We start from the raw sequence: 24,731 nt of genomic DNA on the forward strand, positions 1-24,731 counted from the left end.
ATATTAAAACAAATCTACATTTTATAATTCTAAATTCAGTTATCCTGAATGCTGTGCTATTGAAGCGACTCTGAACTTTGGACTTTTGGCTGACACTTCACTCAAACTAAATGAAAACGGTTTACCATGTCTTCTGTGACACAATAGTCAACCAATGTCTGTGTATAAAACGCATACCTTCAGATCTTCTAACATACGTAGCTCAGGTCAACTACATCTTCATGATGTGGGACTCATTGAATTGCTAATGAAACTGTAAAAACACAGATGCTGGTTGATCAGTGAGCTTGTGTCATAAAAGCAAGGAACCCCTGCATAATGGACCAATGGGAAACGTAGACAGTGTCAACAGTGCGCTTTTGAAGTATGTTTCAAATGACAAAACCATCTTCAAAGAGAAGATGCAGTGTAAGGATGACCTGAAACTTTTTTTGCATGTATAGTAGCAAGTCAAGACTGACCTTGTGTGACTAAGAATGGAATATCTGATCGTAAAATTTTTGTAAAATACTCAATTTCTGTAGATAAGATCAGTACATTTACGTTCACAGAATTAATCGTGTTCTTAATTCGATACATTTCGTCTTTTTTCCCACTTGTATGTATTACTAATCCAAACATCGGCCAAATGGTGTGTGTCTCCTGTTCTCTTGGACGTGTTGTGATTTCCCTTCCTGGTTCGATGGTCCGCCCTATCTTGCCTCTGATTGCCCTGTTCATAATATTTTGCCCTAGTGTTAACCAATCGTGACTCATCATAGTAAACCAACCAACCAATCATTTTTGATGTTTCCCTATTATTTTGCCCCCTGCCCGTGGAGTTACTTTGCTATGGACCTTCGATTTTTAAGTTAATAATTTTTTATGGAAAACCATAGATTTTACCACTGGATTATCAAAAACCATACTCAATACAGGAAAACCGTAGTTGTTGGCAGGTATGGTAAAGAGGTGGATCAAGATTTTAACACACATTGTAGGTTGGAAAAAACAAAGAAAAATATAATTTAAAAAATATATTTTTACAGAAATAAAAAAGACAAATTTCCGACTATAGATGGAAAAATCACGCACCTGCTAGCTACAAATATTGCTTCCTATAGAAACATACTCCAAAAAAAAATTGGAGGAAGCTTTTAGAGCAAGAAAGGGAAGATGTACTCCATAGTTTCATATGAAAATCAAATAACAAACTTTGAACTTACCTGTGTGTCCCAGCGAGCACCTTCCATGTAAAGTCCATGAACATAAGCCCCTTCGCGAGGTGGTGATGTTAAGTCTTCACGATATTTCTTGGTGACATCACACTGTAGACTCATGCTATCCAAAGGCCACTCATTTCTGACATACAAATACAATTTACATTTACTGCATCATGTGATGACAGGATTTTAAGCTGCCCATCAGTACAATACCTGCGAGCCATGGACTGCATGATTGCAGTGAGGAAAGATTGGGGGTTGAAGAAGCCAGCCAGCCAAACCGCAGAAGGCAAGACAGAGTCAGTTGACCAAACTTCCAGCTCTTTGATTCTGGCCAGCAGGTCAGTGAACCACAAAACCAGGCCAGACATGGAAGGGTAAGCACGCTTGGTCCAAGTATCTGGCACCATCACCAGAAATATAGCATTCTGAAGGTTTTCCATATCATTGGTCATGGTTAGTTCTCCCTGAGGAAAACAGAATAAATTGCGTTTTAAAGGATTTTCAAATGCATTTTGATTATTTTATGCTTCACTGTGAATCTGCATGCTTAATATATACAGTACATAGACATTGGAGTCACAAAAATACATGTTTCTGGTCTTGTGAGCCAAAATGAACCAGGCTGTTTTTTTTCAGCCTAGCTTAAAGTTATAGGTTGTGGTGTAAAGTGGGAATATAACGAGAGTACTGTATTTTATCCCCTGCTGTTTTTATAGGTTGACGAGCAGGAAAGTTTTAAGGAAGGTTTGTTGTAATAGGGAGACACCATACAAAAATAATCACCCACCCACTGTACCTTACAAACACATTGTCGTTTGTGTAAAACCGTGTGGTAAGAAAGTCTAATTCAATATTGTGAGGAATTGAAAAATCAATCATCCATCTATTTTTTTTATTTCGTATTTGTGCTATGGACACACATTCTTGGATAGTTTGAGAATCGCTCATCTTTATGATTGGTGTGAGGTAAAACAATGTGACTTCAGGAAAAAAATATATATAATATACAATTGTTTTCTAACAATTTAACATGTAACATTTTTATAACAATACATTTTACAAGAATGTCTTAAATAATTGCTAGACTACTTGGTGATCTGGTCAAAAAATGCTCCAAAAAAATTTGGAGCCAAACCTCTCTTCCTTAGAGGTGGCTTTATTAAAACTTCACCAATATCTGGGTCATTTTAGGAAACATTTTTTTATCAAGGGATAAAATAGTTTGGAATAAATCTAGATTGGTTAAAGAAGACATTGCTCAGCTACAGTACTTGATGTGTTACGGAAAAATAATCTGTACATAAACAATAATGCCTCAAGGGATAAGAAAATATGGAGTAAGATAGTAAACAGATGGATGCGCTGGCACTGGGGAATAATCAGCGTGTCCTTCCCCCTTTGCTACTTGAGAGCATGTATTGCTGATAGTAAAGATATATACATGTGACAGCCACGACATGGTTCATGAGGATGGTAAGGATCCAGAGATTTATCTATGTCAGAATAGAATCTTGGACCTTTCTTTAAAATAATCCTGATCTGTCAATTCAGACACAGTAATACGATGGAGCGGAACTCCATAGCTAATATTCTCCCAGTACACTTTTATTACAATATAAAGACAACATATGAATCCGTTGAATAACGTGATGGCACCATGGCTTTTAAATCCCTGTATTTACACTCTTAGCTTCGAACACCTGATAACAGCTTTTGAAGTCTCCCCTAATCGCTCCTTAAACATTATGTCTTGAACAATGTTAATTTGCTGTTCAAATGCTGTATTTCCGCAGATTTAGGGAGAGAAAGCTGCGGATGACACTCTGTGAGGCTCGAAACCCACTTACCTCTGAGAACATCGAGTAGAGAGGTAACGTTAAAATAAACTTTGTTTGATGTTGATCAATTGTTAGTTTTGGTCTTGGTCTCATGAAGACAATGTTTCGATAAAGAAGACAAAAAATTAATAATTGTAATTGAACCAAAAAATGTATTGGTCGATTCATTAAATACACTTCATTAAATTTTGCGGTTCAGTGAATACTGTATATACTCGCCATTTGCAGAGGTTATGTTCTTTAGTCATCTGCAAAAAGTGAAAATCTGTGAGTAATTGAGACGTCGTCAGAGAAAGCGTTTCTCCAAGTCACATCTACATGATCCACACTGCTTTCTTGCCTGTTGTAGTTCCAGTATTGATTTACGATCCTATAATTTGTGTCCACCTCACTGCAAGTTTTTATCCCGAATTATAACAAGTTGGCTGTCCAAGCCACATTAAAGCCAGTGCCACAGCCAGCAACACACAAGTGACACCTTCTTATATAATGCCACGTCTCTATCTACAATTTATCATCACATATTTCTGGACTATTAACTTGAGGTAAATGAAATGCGAAAAAAAATTGCGGACAAAAAAAAAAGGAAAATTGTGCATATTTGTGGCCTTGAAAATTGTATATTGCAAATACGTGGGGATTTACTCTAGTACACCCTTAAATTTCACCCAAAAGCCAATTATCTCAACTGGTCATGAATAGTGTAAATAAAATGGCCTTGTTTCACTAATTGCCAACTCTGCACTAATTTCTTGCAATCATGAATTATTATTGACTGCCTGAATTCAAATCGTTCCTACCTTGAGACCTAGGCTGAGCTCATTGAGGGAACGTCTAATTTCTCGGATGAGGATATTCATGCGTTCACATTCTTGGAGCATCACCACCTGATACGGAGTCCTCTCCTCAGCTTTACCCAGCAACTCTGCCATGTTGAACTCCTCAGGGAGTTTCTCCATAATCTCTTCCAGCTCTGAACGCACCTTAAGAATAAATACATATATGATGATGGATCAGTTGGATTATAAACACAAATGTTTTAATTCCATAAAGTAACGCTTTGGTTTAAGATGCTGACAAGATAACGCTCACAAAAGGATGATGTCAAATCAATTCAGCACTAACATTGCCTGACAGTGTTTTGTTTTGAATAAAAAAAACCATAAATATTCATGAAGTTGTTTTTGCAATGCCAGCACCTAGCATTCAATAACATTCTAATCCCCTGAGAAAAATCACATCATATTTTTATGGGCAGGTGATGAAAGCTAATGTTTGTGTCAACATTTTCGCAATGCAAACAGCATCCGTAATCAATCTGTGGATTACGTTGCTAACAAAGAATGTGAGGTCATTACGTCGATGGACTTTACACTTCAGATATCTGCTCTGAGGTTGGCAGCTACGGAGCAAATGCAAAGGGGCCTCCATTACTAAAAGCTGGTAGACAAGAATCAAAGGTCAGACATAATAAGATGTTTAATTTGACAGAAGTGATTGGAGAACATCACACAGAAGCAACATACCAACTCAATTGGGCATACTTTAAATCGGACTTGGAAGAGTGTCAATATTAGAAAGGCGGTGACTTTAGTTTCCATAGAAACTAACTAGCATGATTGATATTAGCATAAAACTTCAAGATGCTGCTCAATTTGTGGTAAATACACTATTGAAGCTTATCAACTTTTTGATCATAAGAGTTAAATCCTATTAAATGTGTTATTGGTTCATATCCCAAATTTCATGAAATATTGAAAAGGCATTTCTTGAAAATATCTATTTTTATCCACACAGGTGTCTCTAGACTTTAGAGAAACCTCTACAGTAGCAATAAATACATGGTAGCAGAGCTTTGACTTCCAAACGTATCTGTTCACACATGTTTTCATGACAAATTATCAGTGCAACAGCAACAGTGGCGGCTGTTGGACTTTCAATTAGGGTAAGCTCATTTTCAGCCAAAATCCGTCTGTTATTTATATGTAAATTCTACCCTCTGTTTGTTCGCTAGCTAGGGCTGCTGTGTTTTGAAACTTTTGCTTGAAACTTTTATTAGTAGATTGCACAGTTCAGTACATATTCCGTACAATTGACCACTAAATGGTAACACCCGAATAAGTTTTTCAACTTGTTTAAGTCAGAGTCCATGTTTATCAATTCATGGTGTGAGACTAGTGTGACCGCTCCTGAGTGCTAAGACGGTGAAGGGGCTGGCGGCAGTGGCTGGTGATTGTTGGGGCCTGTAACAGTAGCGTGTCAGAAGTCAGTCCATTTACCACAAGTACAAGATTGGAGAAGTATCCAGATCAACTCAGAACAACAATTTAAAAAAGTGCCCCGTTTGTTGCATATTTTTTTAAAGTTTAGAGATTTACTCATTTAGCTGTCAATCAAATATTCAGCCTCAAGTAATCTAATCATAATGGAAAAGGATATTTTTCACACCCCAAAAATGTCTAATTTTCCCTAACACAAATTCTATTTGAGCGTAGAGTGGAATTGCACTTTTTTGGAATTTTGCCTACCATTATGAAAGACAAGAACACAGGTCTTTTTTTTAATTTTTTAAAAATATTCTAAAGAAGATTAAAAAAAAACGCTTGCAAGACGCGGCTAATAGTAGTCACCATTCTTGCCTTCAATGCCCTCTAACAACTTCAAAGTTCTCCATCAGCATTTTACATACACACTGCAAGTATATATGAATATGTACATATATATATATAAATATATATATATATATATGTACAGTATGTATGTGTGGGAAAAATCACAAGACTACTTCATCTCTACAGAACTGTTTCATGACGGGTTCCTTCAATCATCAGGAGATCATTGAAATAGTCTTGTGATTTTTCCCACACATACATACTGTACATATATATATATATATATATATATATATATATATATATACATATATATATATATATATATATATATATATATATACATATACATATATACAGTATATATATATATATATATACATATACATATATATATATATATGTATATGTATATATATATATATATATATATATATATATATATATATATATATGTATATATGTATATATATATATATATATATATATATATATATATATATATATATATAAATCACAAGACTACTTCATCTCTACAGAACTATTTCATGACGGGTTCCTTCAATCATCAGGAGATCATTGAGGGAACCCCTCATGAAACAGTCCTGTAGAGATGAAGTAGTCTTGTGATTTTTCCCACACATACATACTGTACATATATATATATATATATATATATATATATATATATATATATATATATATATATATACATATACATATATATATATATATATATATATATATACATATACATATATATATATATGTATATGTATATATATATATATATATATATATATATATATATATATATATATATATCTGCGATGAGGTGGCGACTTGTCCAGGGTGTACCCCGCCTTCCGCCCGATTGTAGCTGAGATAGGCGCCAGCGCCCCCCGCGACCCCGAAAGGGAATAAGCGGTAGAAAATGGATGGATGGATGGATATATATATTTATATATAAATCACAAGACTACTTCATCTCTACAGAACTATTTCATGACGGGTTCCTTCAATCATCAGGAGATCATTGAGGGAACCCCTCATGAAACAGTCCTGTAGAGATGAAGTAGTCTTGTGATTTTTCCCACACCTACATACTGCGATCTACCACGGTATCGAGCACTATTCTCTGGATAATCTAATCAAGATATATATATATATGTATATACTGTATATATATATATATATATATATATATATGTATATACATATATATATATATATATATATATATATATATATATATATATATATATATATATATATATATATATATATATATATATATATATATATATATATACATATATATATATATATATATATATGTCTTGATTGGATTATCCAGAGAATAGTGCTCGATACCGTGGTAGAGCGCAATATGTAGGTGTGGGAAAAATCACAGGACTACTTCATCTCTACAGAACTGTTTCATGAAACATTTGTATGTGAATGCTTCCATTAAAATCTCCTGATGATTGAGGGAACCCCTCATGAAACAGTTCTGTAGAGATGAAGTAGTCTTGTGATTTTTTCCACACCTACATATATATATATATATGTATATATATATATATATATATATATATATATATATATATATATATATGTCCATCCATCCATCCATTTTTCTACCGCTTATTCCCTTTTGGGGTTGCGGGGGGCGCTGGCACCTATCTCAGCTATAATCGTGCGGAAGGCGGGGTACACCCTGGACAAGTCGCAATTTCATCGCAGGGCCAACACAGATAGACAACATTCACACTCACATTCACACACTAGGGACCATTTAGTATTTCCAATCGACCTATCCCCAGGTGCATGTCTTTGGAAGTGGGAGGAAGCCGGAGTATCCGGAGGGAACTCACGCATTCACGGGGAGAACATGCAAACTCCACACAGAAAGATCTCGAGCCTGGGATTGAATTTAGGACTGCAGCACCTTCATATTGTGATGCAGACCTACTAACCCCTCTACCAACGTGAAGCCCATATATCTATTTATATGTATATATATATATAAAATGTAGCAATAGACACGTTCTTAACAATATATAATATATTTTGTATACATTCTGCAAGTATATATATATATATATATATATATATATATATATATATATATGTATATAAAACAGTGGTCAGCAACCTAAAATGTTGAAAGAGCCATATTGGACCAAAAATACAAAAACAAATATGTCTGGAGCCGCAAACAAATAAAAGCCATATTACATACTGATAGTATCATGAGATATACATTGAATTATGAGTACTTAAAGGAAACTAAATGAGCTCAAATATAGCTACAAATGAGGCATAATGATGCAATATGTACATACAGCTAGCCTAAGTAGCATGTTAGCATCGATTAGCTTGCAGTCGTGCAGTGACCAAATATGCCTGATTAGCACTCCACACAAGTCAATAACGTCAACAATACTCACCTCTGTGCATTCATGCACAACGTAAAATGTTTGGTGGACAAAATGAGATGGAAAAAGAAGTGGCATAAAACACGTCTTAGAAAGTCGGAGAAAGTTGTACATGTAAACAAACAACGGTTAGTTCAAGGCCCGCCAAAATTAGTAGGACAAAAAAGCGCTCGCCAAATACTCGAATAAGTGAAGCATGTTTTATAAAAACAGTGTGCGTGATAACTATTAGGGAGGTTTTTTTCATGTTTGTCCACTGAGAGAAAGTATATTAAAACAAAAAATAAATTTTTTATATTTTTTTCCCCTCATCTTTTTCCATTTTTCAAACATTTTTGTAAAAGCTCCAGAGAGCCACTAGGGCGGCGTTAAAGAGCCGCATGCAGCTCTAGAGCTGCGGGTTGCCGACCCCCGATATATCATGTAGTAATAGACACGTTCATAACAATAAATAATATGTTTTATATACACACTGCAAGTGTATTTATATATATATAATGTAGTAATAGACACATTCATAACAATAAATAATATGTTTTATATACACACTGCAAGTGTGTATATATATATATATATATATATATATATATATATATATATATATATATATTATGTAGTAATAGACACGTTCATAACAATATATAATATGTTTTGTATACATACTAAAAAAATAAATAAATATATATATATATATGTATATATATATATATATATATATATATATATATATATATATATATATATATATTAAGTCTCCCTACTGGGAGACTTCAACGCTCACGTTGGCAACGACAGTGAAACCTGGAGAGGCGTGATGGGGAAGAATGGCCGCCCGGATCTGAACCCGAGTGGTGTTTTGTTATTGGACTTTTGTGCTCGTCACAGTTTGTCCATAACAAACACCATGTTCAAACATAAGGGTGTCCATATGTGCACTTGGCACCAGGACACCCTAGGCCGCAGTTCCATGATCGACTTTGTAGTTGTGTCATCGGATTTGCGGCCTTATGTTTTGGACACTCGGGTGAAGAGACGGGCGGAGCTTTCTACCGATCACCACCTGGTGGTGAGTTGGCTGCGATGGTGGGGGAGGATGCTGGCCAATCCTGGGAGGCCCAAACTCATTGTGAGGGTCTGCTGGGAACGTCTGGCAGAGTCTCCTGTCAGACAAAGTTTCAATACCCACCTCCGGAAGAACTTTGAACATGTCACGAGGGAGGTGCTGGACATTGAGTCCGAGTGGACCATGTTCCGCACCTCTATTGTCGAGGCGGCAGATCGGAGCTGTGGCCGCAAGGTAGTTGGTGCCTGTCGGGGCGGTAATCCTAAAACCCCTTGGTGGACACCAGCGGTGAGGGATGCCGTCAAGCTGAAGAAGGAGTCCTATCGGGTCCTTTTGGCTCATAGGACTCCGGAGGCAGTGGACAGGTACCGACAGGCCAAGCGGTGTGCAGCTTCAGCGGTCGCGGAGGCAAAAACTCGGACATGGGAGGAGTTCGGGGAAGCCATGGAAAACGACTTCCGGACGGCTTCGAAGCGATTCTGGACCACCGTCCGCCGCCTCAGGAAGGGGAAGCAGTGTACTATCAACACCGTGTATGGTGCGGATGGTGTTCTGCTGACCTCAACTGCAGATGTTGTGGATAGGTGGAATGAATACTTCGAAGACCTCCTCAATCCCACCAACACGTCTTCCTATGAGGAAGCAGTGCCTGAGGAATCTGTGGTGGACTCTCCTATTTCTGGGGCTGAGGTCGCTGAGGTAGTTAAAAAGCTCCTCGGTGGCAAGGCCCCAGGGGTGGAGGAGATCCGCCCGGAGTTCCTTAAGGCTCTGGATGCTGTGGGGCTGTCTTGGTTGACAAGACTTTGCAGCATCGCGTGGACATCGGGGGCGGTACCTCCGGATTGGCAGACCGGGGTGGTGGTTCCTCTCTTTAAGAAGGGGGACCGAAGGGTGTGTTCCAACTATCGTGGGATCCCACTCCTCAGCCTTCCCAGTAAGGTTTATTCAGGTGTACTGGAGAGGAGGCTACGCCGGAGAGTTGAACCTCGGATTTTGAGGAACAGTGTGGTTTCCGTCCTGGTCGTGGAACTGTGGACCAGCTCTATACTCTCGGCAGGGTTCTTGAGGGTGCATGGGAGTTCGCCCAACCAGTCTACATGTGCTTTGTGGACTTGGAGAAGGCATTCGACCGTGTCCCTCGGGAAGTCCTGTGGGGAGTGCTCAGAGAGTATGGGGTATCGGACTGTCTTATTGTGGCGGTCCGTTTCCTGTACGATCAGTGTCAGAGCTTGGTCCGCATTGCCGGCAGTAAGTCGAACACATTTCCACTGAAGGTTGGACTCCACCAAGGCTGTCCTTTGTCACCGATTCTGTTCATAACTTTTATGGACAGAATTTCTAGGCACAGTCAAGGCGTTGAGGGGTTCCAGTTTGGTAACCGCAGGATTAGGTCTCTGCTTTTTGCAGATGATGTGGTCCTGATGGCTTCATCTGACCGGGATCTTCAGCTCTCGCTGGATCGGTTCGCAGCCGAGTGTGAAGCGACCGGAATGAGAATCAGCACCTCCAAGTCCGAGTCCATGGTTCTCGCCCGGAAAAGGGTGGAATGCTATCTCCGGGTTGGGGAGGAGACCCTGCCCCAAGTGGAGGCGTTCAAGTACCTAGGAGTCTTGTTCACGAGTGGGGGAAGAGTGGATCGTGAGATCGACAGGCGGATCGGTGCGGCGTCTTCAGTAATGCGGACGTTGTACCGATCCGTTGTGGTAAAGAAGGAGATGAGCCGGAAGGCAAAGCTCTCAATATACCGGTCGATCTACGTTCCCATCCTCACCTATGGTCATGAGTTTGGGTCATGACCGAAAGGATAAGATCACGGGTACAAGCGGCCGAAATGAGTTTCCTCCGCCGTGTGGCGGGGCTCTCCCTTAGAGATAGGGTGAGAAGCTCTGCCATCCGGGAGGAACTCAAAGTAAAGCCGCTGCTCCTTCACATCGAGAGGAGCCAGATGAGGTGGTTCGGGCATCTGGTCAGGATGCCACCCGAACGCCTCCCTAGGGAGGTGTTTAGGGCACGTCCAACCAGTAGGAGGCCACGGGGAAGACCCAGGACACGTTGGGAAGACTATGTCTCCCGGCTGGCCTGGGAACACCTCGGGATGCCCCGGGAAGAGCTAGACGAAGTGGCTGGGGAGAGGGAAGTCTGGGTTTCCCTGCTTAGGCTGTTGCCCCCGCGACCCGACCTCGGATAAGCGGAAGATCATGGATGGATGGATGGATTGAAGGTAACGTGTGGAGTTCCCCAGGGTTCGGTCCTTGGCCCTGCACTCTTCAGCATCTACATGCTGCCACTAGGTGACATCATACGCAAATACGGTGTTAGCTTTCACTGTTATGCTGATGACACCCAACTCTACATGCCCCTAAAGCTGACCAACACGCCGGATTGTAGTCAGCTGGAAGCGTGTCTTAATGAAATTAAACAATGGATGTCCGCTAACTTTTTGCAACTCAGCGCCAAATAAACGGAAATGCTGATTATCGGTCCTGCTAGACACCGACCTCTATTTAATAATACAACTTTAACATTTGACAACCAAATAATAAAACAAGGTGACTCTGTAAAAAATCTGGGTATTATCTTCGACCCAACTCTCTCCTTTGAGTCACACATTAAAAGCGTTACTAAAACGGCCTTCTTTCATCTCCGTAATTCCGCTAAAATTCGCTCCATTCTGTCCACTAAAGACGCTGAGATCATTATCCATGCGTTTGTTACGTCTCGTCTCGATTACTGTAACGTATTATTTTCGGGTCTCCCCATGTCTAGCATTAAAAGATTACAGTTGGTACAAAATGCGGCTGCTAGACTTTTGTCAAGAACAAGAAAGTTTGATCATATTACGCTTTTACTGGCCCACCTGCACTACCTTCCTGTGCACTTAAGATGTGACTTTAAGGTTTTACTACTTACGTATAAAATTCTACACGGTCTAGCTCCAGCCTATCTTGCCGGTTATATTGTACCATATGTCCCGGCAAGAAATCTGCGTCCAAAGGACTCCGGCTTATTAGTGATTCCCAAAGCCCAAAAAAGTCTGCGGGCTATCAAGCGTTTTCCATTCGGGCTCCAGTACTCTGGAATGCCCTCCCGGTAACAGTTCGAGATGCCACCTCAGTAGAAGCATTTAAGTCTCACCTTAAAACTCATTTGTATGCTCTAGCCTTTAAATAGACTCCCTTTTTAGACCAGTTGATCTGCCGTTTCTTTTCTTTTACTCCTATGTCCCACCCTCTCTTGTGGAGGGGTTCCGGTACGATGGCCATGGATGATGTACAGGCTGTCCAGAGTCGGGACCCAGGATGGACTGCTTGCCTGTGTATCGGCTGGGACATCCCTGCGCTGCTGATCCGCCTCCGCTTGGGATGGTTTCGTGATGGCTCCGCTTTGGACTGGACTCTCGCGGCTGTGTTGGATCCACTATGGATTGAACTTTCACAGTATCATGTTAGACCCGCTCACCGACGTCCCACTGGGTGTGAGTTTTCCTTGCCCTTATGTGGGTCTACCGAGGATGTCGTAGTGGTTTGTGTTGTGGTTTGTGCAGCCCTTTGAGACACTAGTGATTTAAGGTTATATAAGTAAACATTGATTGATTGATACATATATATATATATATATATATATATATATATATATATATATATATATATATATATATAAATAATGTAGTAATAAACACGTTCATAACAACAAATAATATGTTTTATATACACACTGCAAGTATATATACATAATGTAGTAATAGACACCTACAAATTAATATGTAAAATTTTTAATATGTACTGTATTTTTGTCATTTCAAACATTACTGTAAATTCTTTCGTCAGTGCTTTTATTTCCGTTCCCATAGCAGCACACTTCTGTTTTTCGGCAACAAATGTGTGTTCCTACGAATCATGGTAGACTTGGTAACAGATGACGAGGAGGACTATTTTTGGACACATGAAGATTCACAAACCTATTTTTTAAAGCTGAATATATAGAAGATGAACTGCTGGTTTTAGAAGCAAGATTGAATAAACATGGAGTAAACGAAAGCTGAGAGAGTTGGAGCCAAGCTACGCCGACATAAATGAAGTGAAGTGAATTATATTTACATAGCGCTTTTTTTCTAGTGACTCAAAGCCCTTTACATAGTGAAACCCAATATCTAAGTTAAATTTAAAAAAACAAAAAAAACCTTAGATTTATATCGCGTTTTTCTAAACACTCAAAACGCTCACAGAGAAGTGGGACTCAACATTCATTTACACCTGGTGGTGGTAAGTTACATTTAAACCAGTGTGGTTGGCACTGGGAGCAAGTGGGTGAAGTTTCTTGTCCAAGGACACAACGGCAGTGACTAGGATGGCGGGAGCGGAGATCGAACCTGGAACCCTAAAGTTGCTGGCACGGCCACTCTATCAACCGAGCTATACCCCCCCAAATGGCGAACATACCCAACATAAAATAAACTAAAAAACGGCCGTAGTCACTATAATATTGATCATGATACATGCAGCAAATCAGGCTTGTTATTACAACTACAGTACATACGCTGTCTGGTTAGCTGTGTGCAAACAAAACATGGAATAATACTTTACATATACTGTAATATGATTGTTCATGTTTTTCAGTCTGAACAGATTGGTTTCCTATTGCATTGTGTTCTGCAGTACAAACTCAAAAGTCACACAGAAGCTAGCTTATGGCTAATGCTGTAGCATGCCGTCATGTTCCTAACCTAGAAAAATAGTTCCTCAGTGTTTGCTCTTACAATAACAATGTCGCAACAGCTTGGTTATTATACAGGTTACGGAAGGTAAATGAAGTAGTGTTGGCGGTTTTTGAAAGCATTTTTAAAGTGATATAGAGGGAGAATGGATTGCTACAATTAGCAGCTTTATTAGCCACCTATAGCGGACCGATTTCTATGAGTTAGAATGCAAAAAAAATATATATATATTTTGTCTTCGTATAGGCATTGTGAACAAAAGGAATATTCCAAAAGAAAGTGCAGTTGACCTTCAAGAATGTTCCTACTTCCACATTTGCTGACTTATATGAACCATTCCAACACCAAAATATTCAGATCATTCATTCTATTTCCTACATTCAAAAAACCCCTGAATTACACATTTTCTTGACCCAAATTTTGCAATTCAAATTATTTCAGCATCAAAACATTTAGACAAGTGGTTCTTAACCTTGTTGGAGGTATCGAACCCCACCAGTTTCATATGCGCAATCCCCGAACCCTTCTTTAGTGAAAAAAAAATATGTTTTTTTTTTTTTTTTAAATTCAAGAAAAAGTCATCTGTTTTTTTTACTGGTGCACAAAATGAACCGTGCATAAACATCACCTTGTTCAAAGAACAAAACCAACACAGTGCATGAACTCACAACAAATTACACACCTTACACACATTACCATGGACCCCGTGGACCCCGACTTAAACAAGTTGAAAAGCTTATTCGGGTGTTACCATTTAGTGGTCAATTGTACGGAATATGTACTGTACTGTGTAAACTGTACTGTTTCATATAATGTATTCTCTTCCTTTGCAATCTGCTAGTAAAAGTTTGAATCAATCAATCACAAAACCTGCAAATCAGAAGGAAAGTTAGAGGGAATATTGTTTGGGAGTATCCATAATACGCTGATAGGAAGAAGTTTTTATTTACACAATAAATCGGATGTGTATTTACCTCCGTGGCATAGACTCTGCCGAACCCCTGAGGCCGACTCACCGAACCCCTAGGGTTCGATCGAACCCAGGTTAGGAACCACTGATTTAGACTAAAGGATTTCCAAATCCCAAAGATCCCCACTTTTCTCAAACACAAATTCCCTTAGCTTTCTTATAACTTTAACATTTCTCAACCCGCTTAAACCATTCCAACACCCAAAATGTTCAGGCTAACAATTTTCCACATTTGGAGAATTGTAATGTTTTCACAATACAACATATGTAAGTATTACCTTGAGCCCAAATCTCACGAGACCGCAGTTCAGTGATCATTAAACCATTCATTTTTTTTAATGTGGTTTGCTTTTTCTTAGGCTTTTTGTGTGACACATTTAAAAATAAGGATGTCATGGATGACCCAATCCAATCCAATCCAATCCAATCCAATCCAATCCACTTTATTTATATAGCACATTTAAACAACAATAATGTTTCCAAAGTGCTGCACAGCCATGTTAAAAACAATATTAAAAAAAACAATATTATGCTCCACCAATGACTGAATAAAAACAAAAAATAAATAAATATAAAACCAATAAAAACAATATAAAAACAAATATGATTAAAAACTATTTAAAAGGGTAAAATCAATTAAAACAGTAAAATAGAAATCAAAGTGTATAAAAAACACAGAGGACAACAGAGGACAGAGGACCACACAACTCACGTAGTGTTAAAAGCCAAAGAATAAAAGTGGGTCTTAAGACGAGACTTAAAACACTCCACTGTGGAAGCAGTTTGAACATGGAGGGGCAGAGTGTTCCAGAGCTTAAGGCCGACCACAGAGAAGGCCCTGTCTCCCCTGGTTTAAGTCTGGTCTTGGGCACCATGAGCTAGAACTGGCTCTCGGACCTCAGAGCGCGCGCAGGAATGTAAATTTGGATGAGGTCCGAGATATACTGGGGTGCCAGTCCATGTAAAGATTTCAAAACAAACAGCAATGTTTTAAAATCAATTCTAAAATGAACAGGGAGCCAGTGCAAACTCTGAAGAATTGGGGTTATATGCTGGCGTTTCCTGGCCCCTGTTAAAAGTCGTGCTGCCGCGTTCTGGACTAACTGCAACCGGGAGAGACCCCACAGGAGATGGAAGCATTAATTATGAAATCACAGTGCTTTACTTATGTCTAATATAGTATGAAAGTATGCACAGAACAATGTTCAGATGGGACAAATTGCTTCAATGTCAAACAAAATTAGTGGTCTACAGTATTCTAGAACATGTTTGATCTCAGAGGTTACATTAGTACATTCTAACCACAAATCTCCCTGCCTCCAGTACAGACGGATGTATAATTCATCCTTACCTTCTCCTCTCGAGTCATCCCTCCTCCCTCACCGCCTCCTCCATCCCTGGGCTGCAACTCCAACACTGTGCGGAAAAGCTTCTCTGAAGTTTGCGTGAGGAAGCCAATCTCAGCATTGGGATGAAGGCTATACAGATAGGGTGATTCTGCAGGTAAGGTGTCATCGATATACTGGGGAGGGAGGACAAGAAATCCATGTCATATCATTCCTGACACTTATTCATCTTTAATTCCCCCTCAATATTCACATTTAACAAGAAACTACTGAAGTGTCTCCCTTAAACATGATGATACATTGTAATATATTACAATCATACTGCAATTCAACAATTAGGCTCCGTTAACACTGCACACCAAATTTGTCATCAGGGTCAGGCCACATTAGGAGGTAGACCTGAATCCGATTGGTATCTGATCCATTCAAATGGGACTGCTGTCAAAACACAATGTGACCTGAATGTGATTTTTTTTCGTCGGCTTTGGGTGAGCTACGTCATTCGTGTGCGTTGGAAAGATGCAGTCTCCAGCAAAAATGCATATTTTCATCACGGTTCTATGCAAGAAAACCACATTTTCAATGCATCACTTTTAAACAGTGCGTAAATAATAAGCTATATGTATTATATGAATATATAATTTGATTCTGAAGAAATGGCGATTGTTGAAAGACCGGAATTGACGCTGTGAGTTGAATAATAAAGCTCTCGCAGATCCACGCTTATGTCCGTGTCCCCTCTACTTAACAGCCATAAAAAGATTGCAACCCTTCCAACTATATTACACTATATACATACATCCATTCATACATTATTTTACCGTATTTTTCGGACTATAAGTCGCAGTTTTTTTCATAGTTTGGCCGGTGGTGTGACATATACTCCGGAGCGACTTATGTGTGAAATTATTAACACATTACCGTAAAATATCACATAATATTATTCATCTCATTCGCGGAAGAGACGAAGAAAATGTCAGCAATCGTCACACACACGTCAACCAATAAGAATTCGGCGGGGGAGGGTCATGGCAGAAGTGCATTGTGGGTCATGGACTGCTAACTGCTATATGCTATATGCTACTGCTGTAGCTATTAAAATGGATAATTTCATTGTTGGCGGTAACTTATAAAAACTGAGAAGGGCTGAACAAAAATGGCACCGAAAAGGAAATAATGTACTGCAGATTACAAGCTGGACGTAGTGAAATATGTAGCAGAAAACGACAAGAGGAAGCGGCGCATACCTTTGGAGTTGACAGAGTTGTTTAGAAGTGACATCGAGGAATATTTCATCGGATTCATCGATTAGGAGTGACAGATTATTTGGTAAACGTATAGCATGTTCTATATGTTATAGTTATTTGAATGACTCTTACCATAATATGTTACATTAACATACCAGACACCTTCTCAGTTGGTTATTTATGCGTCATATAACGTACACTTATTCAGCCTGTTGTTCACTATTCTTTATATATTTCAAATTGCCTTTCAAATGTCTATTCTTGGTGTTGGATTTTATCAAATAAATTTCCCCCCAAAATGCGATTTATACTCCAGTGCGACGTGAATATGTTTTTTTCCTTCTGTATTTTGCATTTTCGGCCGGTGCCACGTATAGTCCAGAGCGATTTATAATCCGAAAAATGCGGTACTTTCATTTACTTTTACATTAAAAATACACTAATTATTAAGGTGTTGCTACTTTTTACTTTATTTTGTAGTAGTAGCGACTTCCTCCCAGTCAACTTCCTTTGTTTTAACTTTATCGAAGTGCGCACACAAGTTAAGTAGAGGCCACATTGGGGCCACTGTGTGTTTACAATGGAGTCTGATACAAATCACATTTTACTTGCAGTGTAAACAGTCAGCTGGAAAAAAATCAGATTTACAAAAAAATCTGATTTGGGCCACTTTGGCCTGCAGTGTAGATGTAGTCTCAGAGCCACTAGTTGCTAAGACGCTGTTTTCATCCAAGAAGCCATAACACTTTATGTGCTCAACATCCTTTACAACTTTGGGCTTGACTTGCACACATTAAGTCCCTAAGTGACCTATAGAAATCATTGTGTGGTGCTTGTCAAGATATGGCTTTCTCAAAATGGCAGTGTGCCAGGTAAGCTTTTTTTAACCACTAGGCTCAGTGGACTAGTGGTTAGAGTGTCCGCCCTGAGATCGGTAGGTTGTGAGTTCAAACCCCGGCCGAGTCATACCAAAGACTATAAAAATAGGACCGATTACCTCCCTGCTTGGCGCTCAGCATGAAGGGTTTGAATTGGGGGTTAAATCACCAAAAATGATTGCTGGGCGCGGCCACCGTTGCTGCCCACTGCTCCCCTCACCTCCCAGGGAGTGAACAAGGGGATGGGTCTAACACAGAGGATAATTTCACCACACCTAGTGTGTGTGTGTGTGTGTGTGTGTGTGCGTGTGTGTGTGTGACAATAATTGGTACTTTAACTTTAATTTTGCCATTAAAAAGACAAACTTTCAATTCCTTGATCAGGTATCAAATATTAAAATGAACTCTTTTTAATACATTTATTTACTGAAGTCACGGAAATATAACCAGCTGGCTTTTAGCCTTAAAATAACTATGGAAATCCTTTGTTAGAAAAAGAAATGTGTCCCACCTGGTCCGTGGCATTTCCCCTATCAGTTTATTTTAAATGGATATAACTTCTTACGGTACAAAAGTGCTGCTGCCAAAATGACCGAAAAACATAAATAATGAGATCTTTGTGGCTGAAAATTCACACACTTGACGGGTTGCTAATGAGGCATTTTCCATCTGCTGGTGTTTAATGAAGATCAATATGCTTGTGTTTGGGCAGTACATTAAACAAACTTTCACTTGTCATATTCTCTTGATGTTGCCATTTTATACGCAAACACTTTGTTGTCAGCTGGTTTGATGTCTTCTGTCATGTATACCGATATATTTCTTAAAACAAAGTAAAAGGGCTGAGTCACTCCGTTCCTGTCCTGTGTCTCTCAGAGATATACTGCTCAATAGGTTAACTCCAGATGGCTATGTGGGATTGGATGGCCTTTGTAATAAATAAATTGTGTTTTTATAGTCCTTATTGTGCGCAGTAGCACTTGACACAAATGACCCCAGCTAAGTGACTCTCTCACTTAAGGTTTCCGCATACATATGTGTATGTGTATATATATATATATATATATATATATATATATATATATATATATATATATATATATATATATATATATACATACATATATATATATATATATACATACATACATACATACATATATATATATATATATATACATACAGTTTCACGGTGGTGGAGGGGTTGATGCATCTGCCTCACAATACAAAGGTCCTGAGTAGTCCTGGGTTCAATCCCGGGCTCGGGATCTTTCTGTGTAGAGTTTGCATGTTGTCCCCGTGAATGCGTGGGTTCCCCCCAGGGACTCCGGCTTCCTCCCACTTCCAAAGAAATGCACCTGGAGATAGGTTGATTGGCAACACTAAATTGGCCCTACAATGTGGGTGTGAATGGAATATTGTCTGTCTATCTATGTTGACCCTGCGATGAGGTGGCGACTTGTCTAGGGTGTAGCCTGCCTTCCGCCCAATTGTAGCCGAGATAGGCACCAGCGCCCCCCACCACCCTAAAGGGAATAAGCGGTAGAAATGGAGAGATGGATGGATGGATGGCTGGATGGATGGATGGATATATATATATATATATATATATATATATATATATATATATATATATATATATATATATATATATATATATATATATATATGTATATATCAAACCCTGTTTCCATATGAGTTGGGAAATTGTGTTATATGTAAATATAAACGGAATACAATGATTTGCAAATTATTTTCAACCCATCTTCAGTAGAATATGCTACAAAGACAACATATTTGATGTGCAAACTGATAAACTTTTTTTTTTTGCAAATAATCATTAACTTTAGAATTTGATGCCAGCAACACGTGACAAAGACGTTGGGAAAGGTGGCAATAAATACTGATAAAGTTGAGGAATGCGCATCAAACATGTATTTGGAACATCCCACAGGTGTGCAGGCTAATTGGGAAAAGGTGGGTGCCATGATTGGGTATAAAAACAGCTTCCCAAAAAATGCTCAGTCTTTCACATGAAAGGATGGGGCGAGGTACACCCCTTTGTCCACAACTGCGTGAGCAAATAGTCAAACAGTTTAAGAACAACGTTTCTCAAAGTGCAATTGCAAGAAATTTAGGGATCTCAACATCTACGGTCCATAATATCATCAAAAGGTTCAGAGAATCTGGAGAATTCACACCAAGTAAGCGGCATAGCTGGAAACCAACATTGAATGACTGTGACCTTCGATCCCTCAGATGGCACTGTATCAAAAAACGACATCAATCTCTAAAGTATATCCCCACATGGGCTCAGGAATACTTCAGACAACTACTGTCACTAAATACAGTTTGTCGCTACATCTGTAAGTGCAAGTTAAAGCTCTACTATGCAAAACGAAAGCCATTTATCAACGACATCCAGAAACGCCACCGGCTTCTCTGGGCTCGATATCATCTAAGATGGTCTGATGCAAAGGGGAAAAGTGTTCTGTGGTCGGACGAGTCCACATTTCAAATTGTTTTTGGAAATATTCGACATTGTTTCATCCGGACCAAAGGGGAAGCGAACCATCCAGACTGTTATCGACGCAAAGTTCAAAAGCCAGCATCTGTGATGGTATGGGGGTGCATTAGTGCCCAAGGCATGGGTAACTTACACATCTGTGAAGGCACCATTAATGCCGAAAGGTACATACAGGTTTTGGAACAACATATGCTGCCATCTAAGCGCCGTCTTTTTCATGGACGCCCTTGCTTATTTAAGCAAGACAATGCCAAGCCACATTCAGCACGTGTTACAACAGCGTGGTTTCGTAGTAAAAGATTCCGGGTACTTTCCTGGCCTGCCTGCAGTCCAGACCTGTCTCCCATCAAAAATGTGTGGTGCATTATGAAGCGTAAAATATGACTGCGGAGACCCCAGACTGTTGAACGACTGAAGCTCTTTGGCACGTGTTGCAGCCATGAAATTCTAAGTTAATTATTATTTTCAAAAAAAAATAAAGTTATGAGTTTGAACATCAAATATTTTTTCTTTGTAGTGCATTCAATTGAATATGGGTTGAAAAGGCTTTTAAAATGATTGTATTCCGTTTATATTTACATCTAACACAATTTCCCAACTCATATGGAAACAGGGTCTGTATTGACATTTCAAGTTTATAGATCTGCACTTGGCAAGTTTGCCTTCCAAGAGATAGGCATCGATCCAAGGCAATTTTCAAAGGGATTTGATCGATTTTTTTTTTATTCCAGAAAAAGTACAACTTTACATTTAAGAACAGTAGACTGTAATGAAGTGTACCACTTTAAATAATAAAGATGCTAAACGTTAACTCGATTTTCCCATCCTTGGTGACATCAGAAGAAAAATATACAGTGGTCAAAATAAGTTCTAGCAAACACCACAAGACTGTGACACGTGTGTCTGTGTGCCTTTAAGAGGTGGTGCTGTTGTGTGTGATGTGTGCGAGTGCGGCAGCATGAACGGAATACTGCGAGTTTGGGCGTCAGTGTGTAGAGTGTATAAATGTGATTTGTTGCTAACAACAACTCTTATATAATGTGTGCTTCGACTCCCTGAGTTGGTTACAGCTTGTTAAGAAAGCGTCTAAAACCACAGAAGACGCAGACGACACAACGAAAGTGACGGCGGTGCCAGTTATTGCGACGCAGCAACTACTGGAAAAATAGAACATGTCATTTGATGAGAAATGAATGAATAGAAGAGATGCATGAAGGAGGTTATGGAAATTAGGAAATGAGGGAGGCAACACAATCAACAGGGATGAGGGACATACATACTTCCCCACACCTGAGACGCTGTCCGTAGTCGGCGAGGCCAGGGCGGAGAACAGATACTGTACAACTGGGTCGGGGTAACTTTATTTAGCAGGTAAATCTACTGTTAAAAAGTTGGTTAAAGTACTTTTATTGACATTTGCTTGAATGTTTAAAATGTGAGCAGAAAGTGTTTCCTCTTGTTATCCATCCATCCATCCATTTTCTACCGCTTATTCCCTTTCGGGGTCGCGGGGGGCGCTGGCGCCTAACTCAGCTACAATCGGGCGGAAGGCGGGGTACACCCTGGACAAGTCGCCACCTCATCGCAGGGCCAACACAGATAGACAGACAACATTCACACTCACATTCACACACTACGGCCAATTTAGTGTTGCCAATCAACCTATCCCCAGGTGCATGTCTTTGGAAGTGGGAGGAAGCCGGAGTACCCGGAGGGAACCCACGCATTCACGGGGAGAACATGCAAACTCCACACAGAAAGATCCCAAGCCTGGATTTGAACCCAGGACTGCAGGACCTTCGTACTGTGAGGCAGACGCACTAACCCCTCTGCCACCGTGAAGCCCGTTTCCTCTTGTTAATTCAAGCTAAAGTGTTGGTTGCACTTCATTGAATTAAGATGTGAATGTATTGGCCATTAATTGTTCTTTACTTGCTTGTCTGTATCCATATTTCATTTTTACATATTCCCTAACAAGGAATAACAGGAATATAGGAAACTTCACCTGTGAACAGCCCATAATTTTTATGCTTAGTGAGAGACACAAAAAGAAAAGTTTTTTAAATGTTTTAAAATTATTATTTTACTCATTATTTAATGATGCTGGGACAATGTTTGCATTTTATATATCCAGACTTAAGGAAAACCCTGAGCCTGATTTACTAAAGGTACTTAAACACCTGCAACCTTGAGACCTCTGATTTCGGGGGCGTGGTCCGGGGTGGGCCGGAGGCATGGTGGGGGCGGGGGGCGTGGTTAAGAGGGGAGTATAATTCACCAACTCAAGTATTTCGTATATATTTCATATATATAAATATATATGTATGAAATACTTGACTTTCATTGAATTCTAGCTATATATATATTTATTTCATTATATATATAAATAAACTAAATAGTTGAATTTCAGACAGCACCTATCAAATACACAGTAATAAGAACACAGTTGTTCTGCTAACTGTACTGTGCTTGCTGGTTCCATCCATCCATCCATTTTTTACCGCTTAATCCCTTTTTGGGGTCGCGGGGGGCGCTGGCGCCTATCTCAGCTACAATCGGGCGGAAGGCGGGGTACACCCTGGACAAGTCGCCACCTCATCGCAGGGCCAACACAGATAGACAGACAACATTCACACTCACATTCACACACTAGGGCCAATTTAGTGTTGCCAATTAACCTATCCCCAGGTGCATGTCTTTGGAAGTGGGAGGAAGCCGGAGTACCCGGAGGGAACCCACGCATTCACGGGGAGAACATGCAAACTCCACACAGAAAGATCCCGAGCCTGGATTTGAACCCAGGACTGCAGGACCTTCGTATTGTGAGGCAGACGTACTAACCCCTCTCCCACCGTGAAGCCCTGCTTGCTGGTTACTAAAATAAAACCAACAACACTTACCTTTCACTATTTGAGTGACCTTTGTTCTGCCATTTGCGTACTGAATAGTCACTTGCCGTCAGGTGCGCAACACCACATAAATCGTCGGCCAATCATAAAGCAACCCCATAACGGTATAGCCAACATTCACAAGGAGATGGCGACAGACAACATGGAATCACTAAATTACAGACGGCATCGCAATGGCTGTAACTTCCTCATTCTTCTGCTTTGTCTCCTTGTGTGTGCAGTTTTTTATTAAAATTTGTAGATGTTGTAACGTGATTGGGCAGGCAAGCTGTTTATATAGTGGGAAAGCGGGCAAGAAAACAGAATGTCCCCACTCAGGTTCACATGGAGCTTGAGGGGGCGTGGCCTCCTGCTCTGCTGAATTTCGGGAGAAAATTTCTTCCGGAAGGTTTTCGGGAGAGGTGTTGAATTCCGGGAGTCTCCTGGAAAATCCAGGAGTGTTGGCAAGTATGCAAATGTGTGGAAAGTGGATTGTGTCTCTGAAGTGAGCAGAATGAGGCGTGCAATCCATTTTGCGTCTGTCTTCATGAATATGCAAAATATACGCTGATCAAGAAAACAACGACAATACCGGGAAGAGAAAATCCAAATATAATTATTTAGCACGTGCAGGGTAATTTATCAACTCTCATCACCGTTTTGGGAGCACTATATTGCGTTTTATTGAGCACGTGTCAACAAATTCAAATGATGTGTTTTGGTGTCCTTTAGTATTTTTTAAAAATATATATTTTTTTTCCACATATAGAGCATCCGTCCATCCATTTTTCCACCGCTTGTCCCTTTCAGATATATATTATTAAAATATTTTGTATGTGATAGAAACCTAGTTAAGTGTGCATTTATTAGCGTCTTCAGGACAAGTAAGTGCAGCCTCTCTCCAATGAGCGGACCTTGGGCGGGGGTTCTGTTGAAAATGCACTTTGGACTGCTTCTAAAATTCCCATAAAAAGTGGTACATGTTTTCTGCATATTAAAAAA

At 39.6% G+C, this 24,731-nt stretch overlaps 1 protein-coding gene across 1 annotated transcript in view; it reads right to left on the bottom strand.

The window, feature by feature from the left end:
- LOC133557816 (dynein axonemal heavy chain 9-like) overlaps window positions 1-24,731 on the bottom strand; it is a 363,451-nt gene that overhangs the window by 8,720 nt on the left and 330,000 nt on the right. Inside the window, exons 49-52 of the mRNA XM_061908637.1 lie at window positions 16,195-16,365; window positions 3,844-4,026; window positions 1,416-1,669; window positions 1,206-1,341 (exon numbers count right to left, since the gene is read on the bottom strand). Coding sequence (XP_061764621.1) covers window positions 1,206-1,341; window positions 1,416-1,669; window positions 3,844-4,026; window positions 16,195-16,365 — 744 coding nt within the window. The remainder of the gene's footprint in view (window positions 1-1,205; window positions 1,342-1,415; window positions 1,670-3,843; window positions 4,027-16,194; window positions 16,366-24,731) is intronic.

Source organism: Nerophis ophidion, linkage group LG08 (genome assembly GCF_033978795.1).
Source record: "Nerophis ophidion isolate RoL-2023_Sa linkage group LG08, RoL_Noph_v1.0, whole genome shotgun sequence".
Classification (NCBI taxonomy): Eukaryota; Metazoa; Chordata; class Actinopteri; order Syngnathiformes; family Syngnathidae; genus Nerophis; species Nerophis ophidion.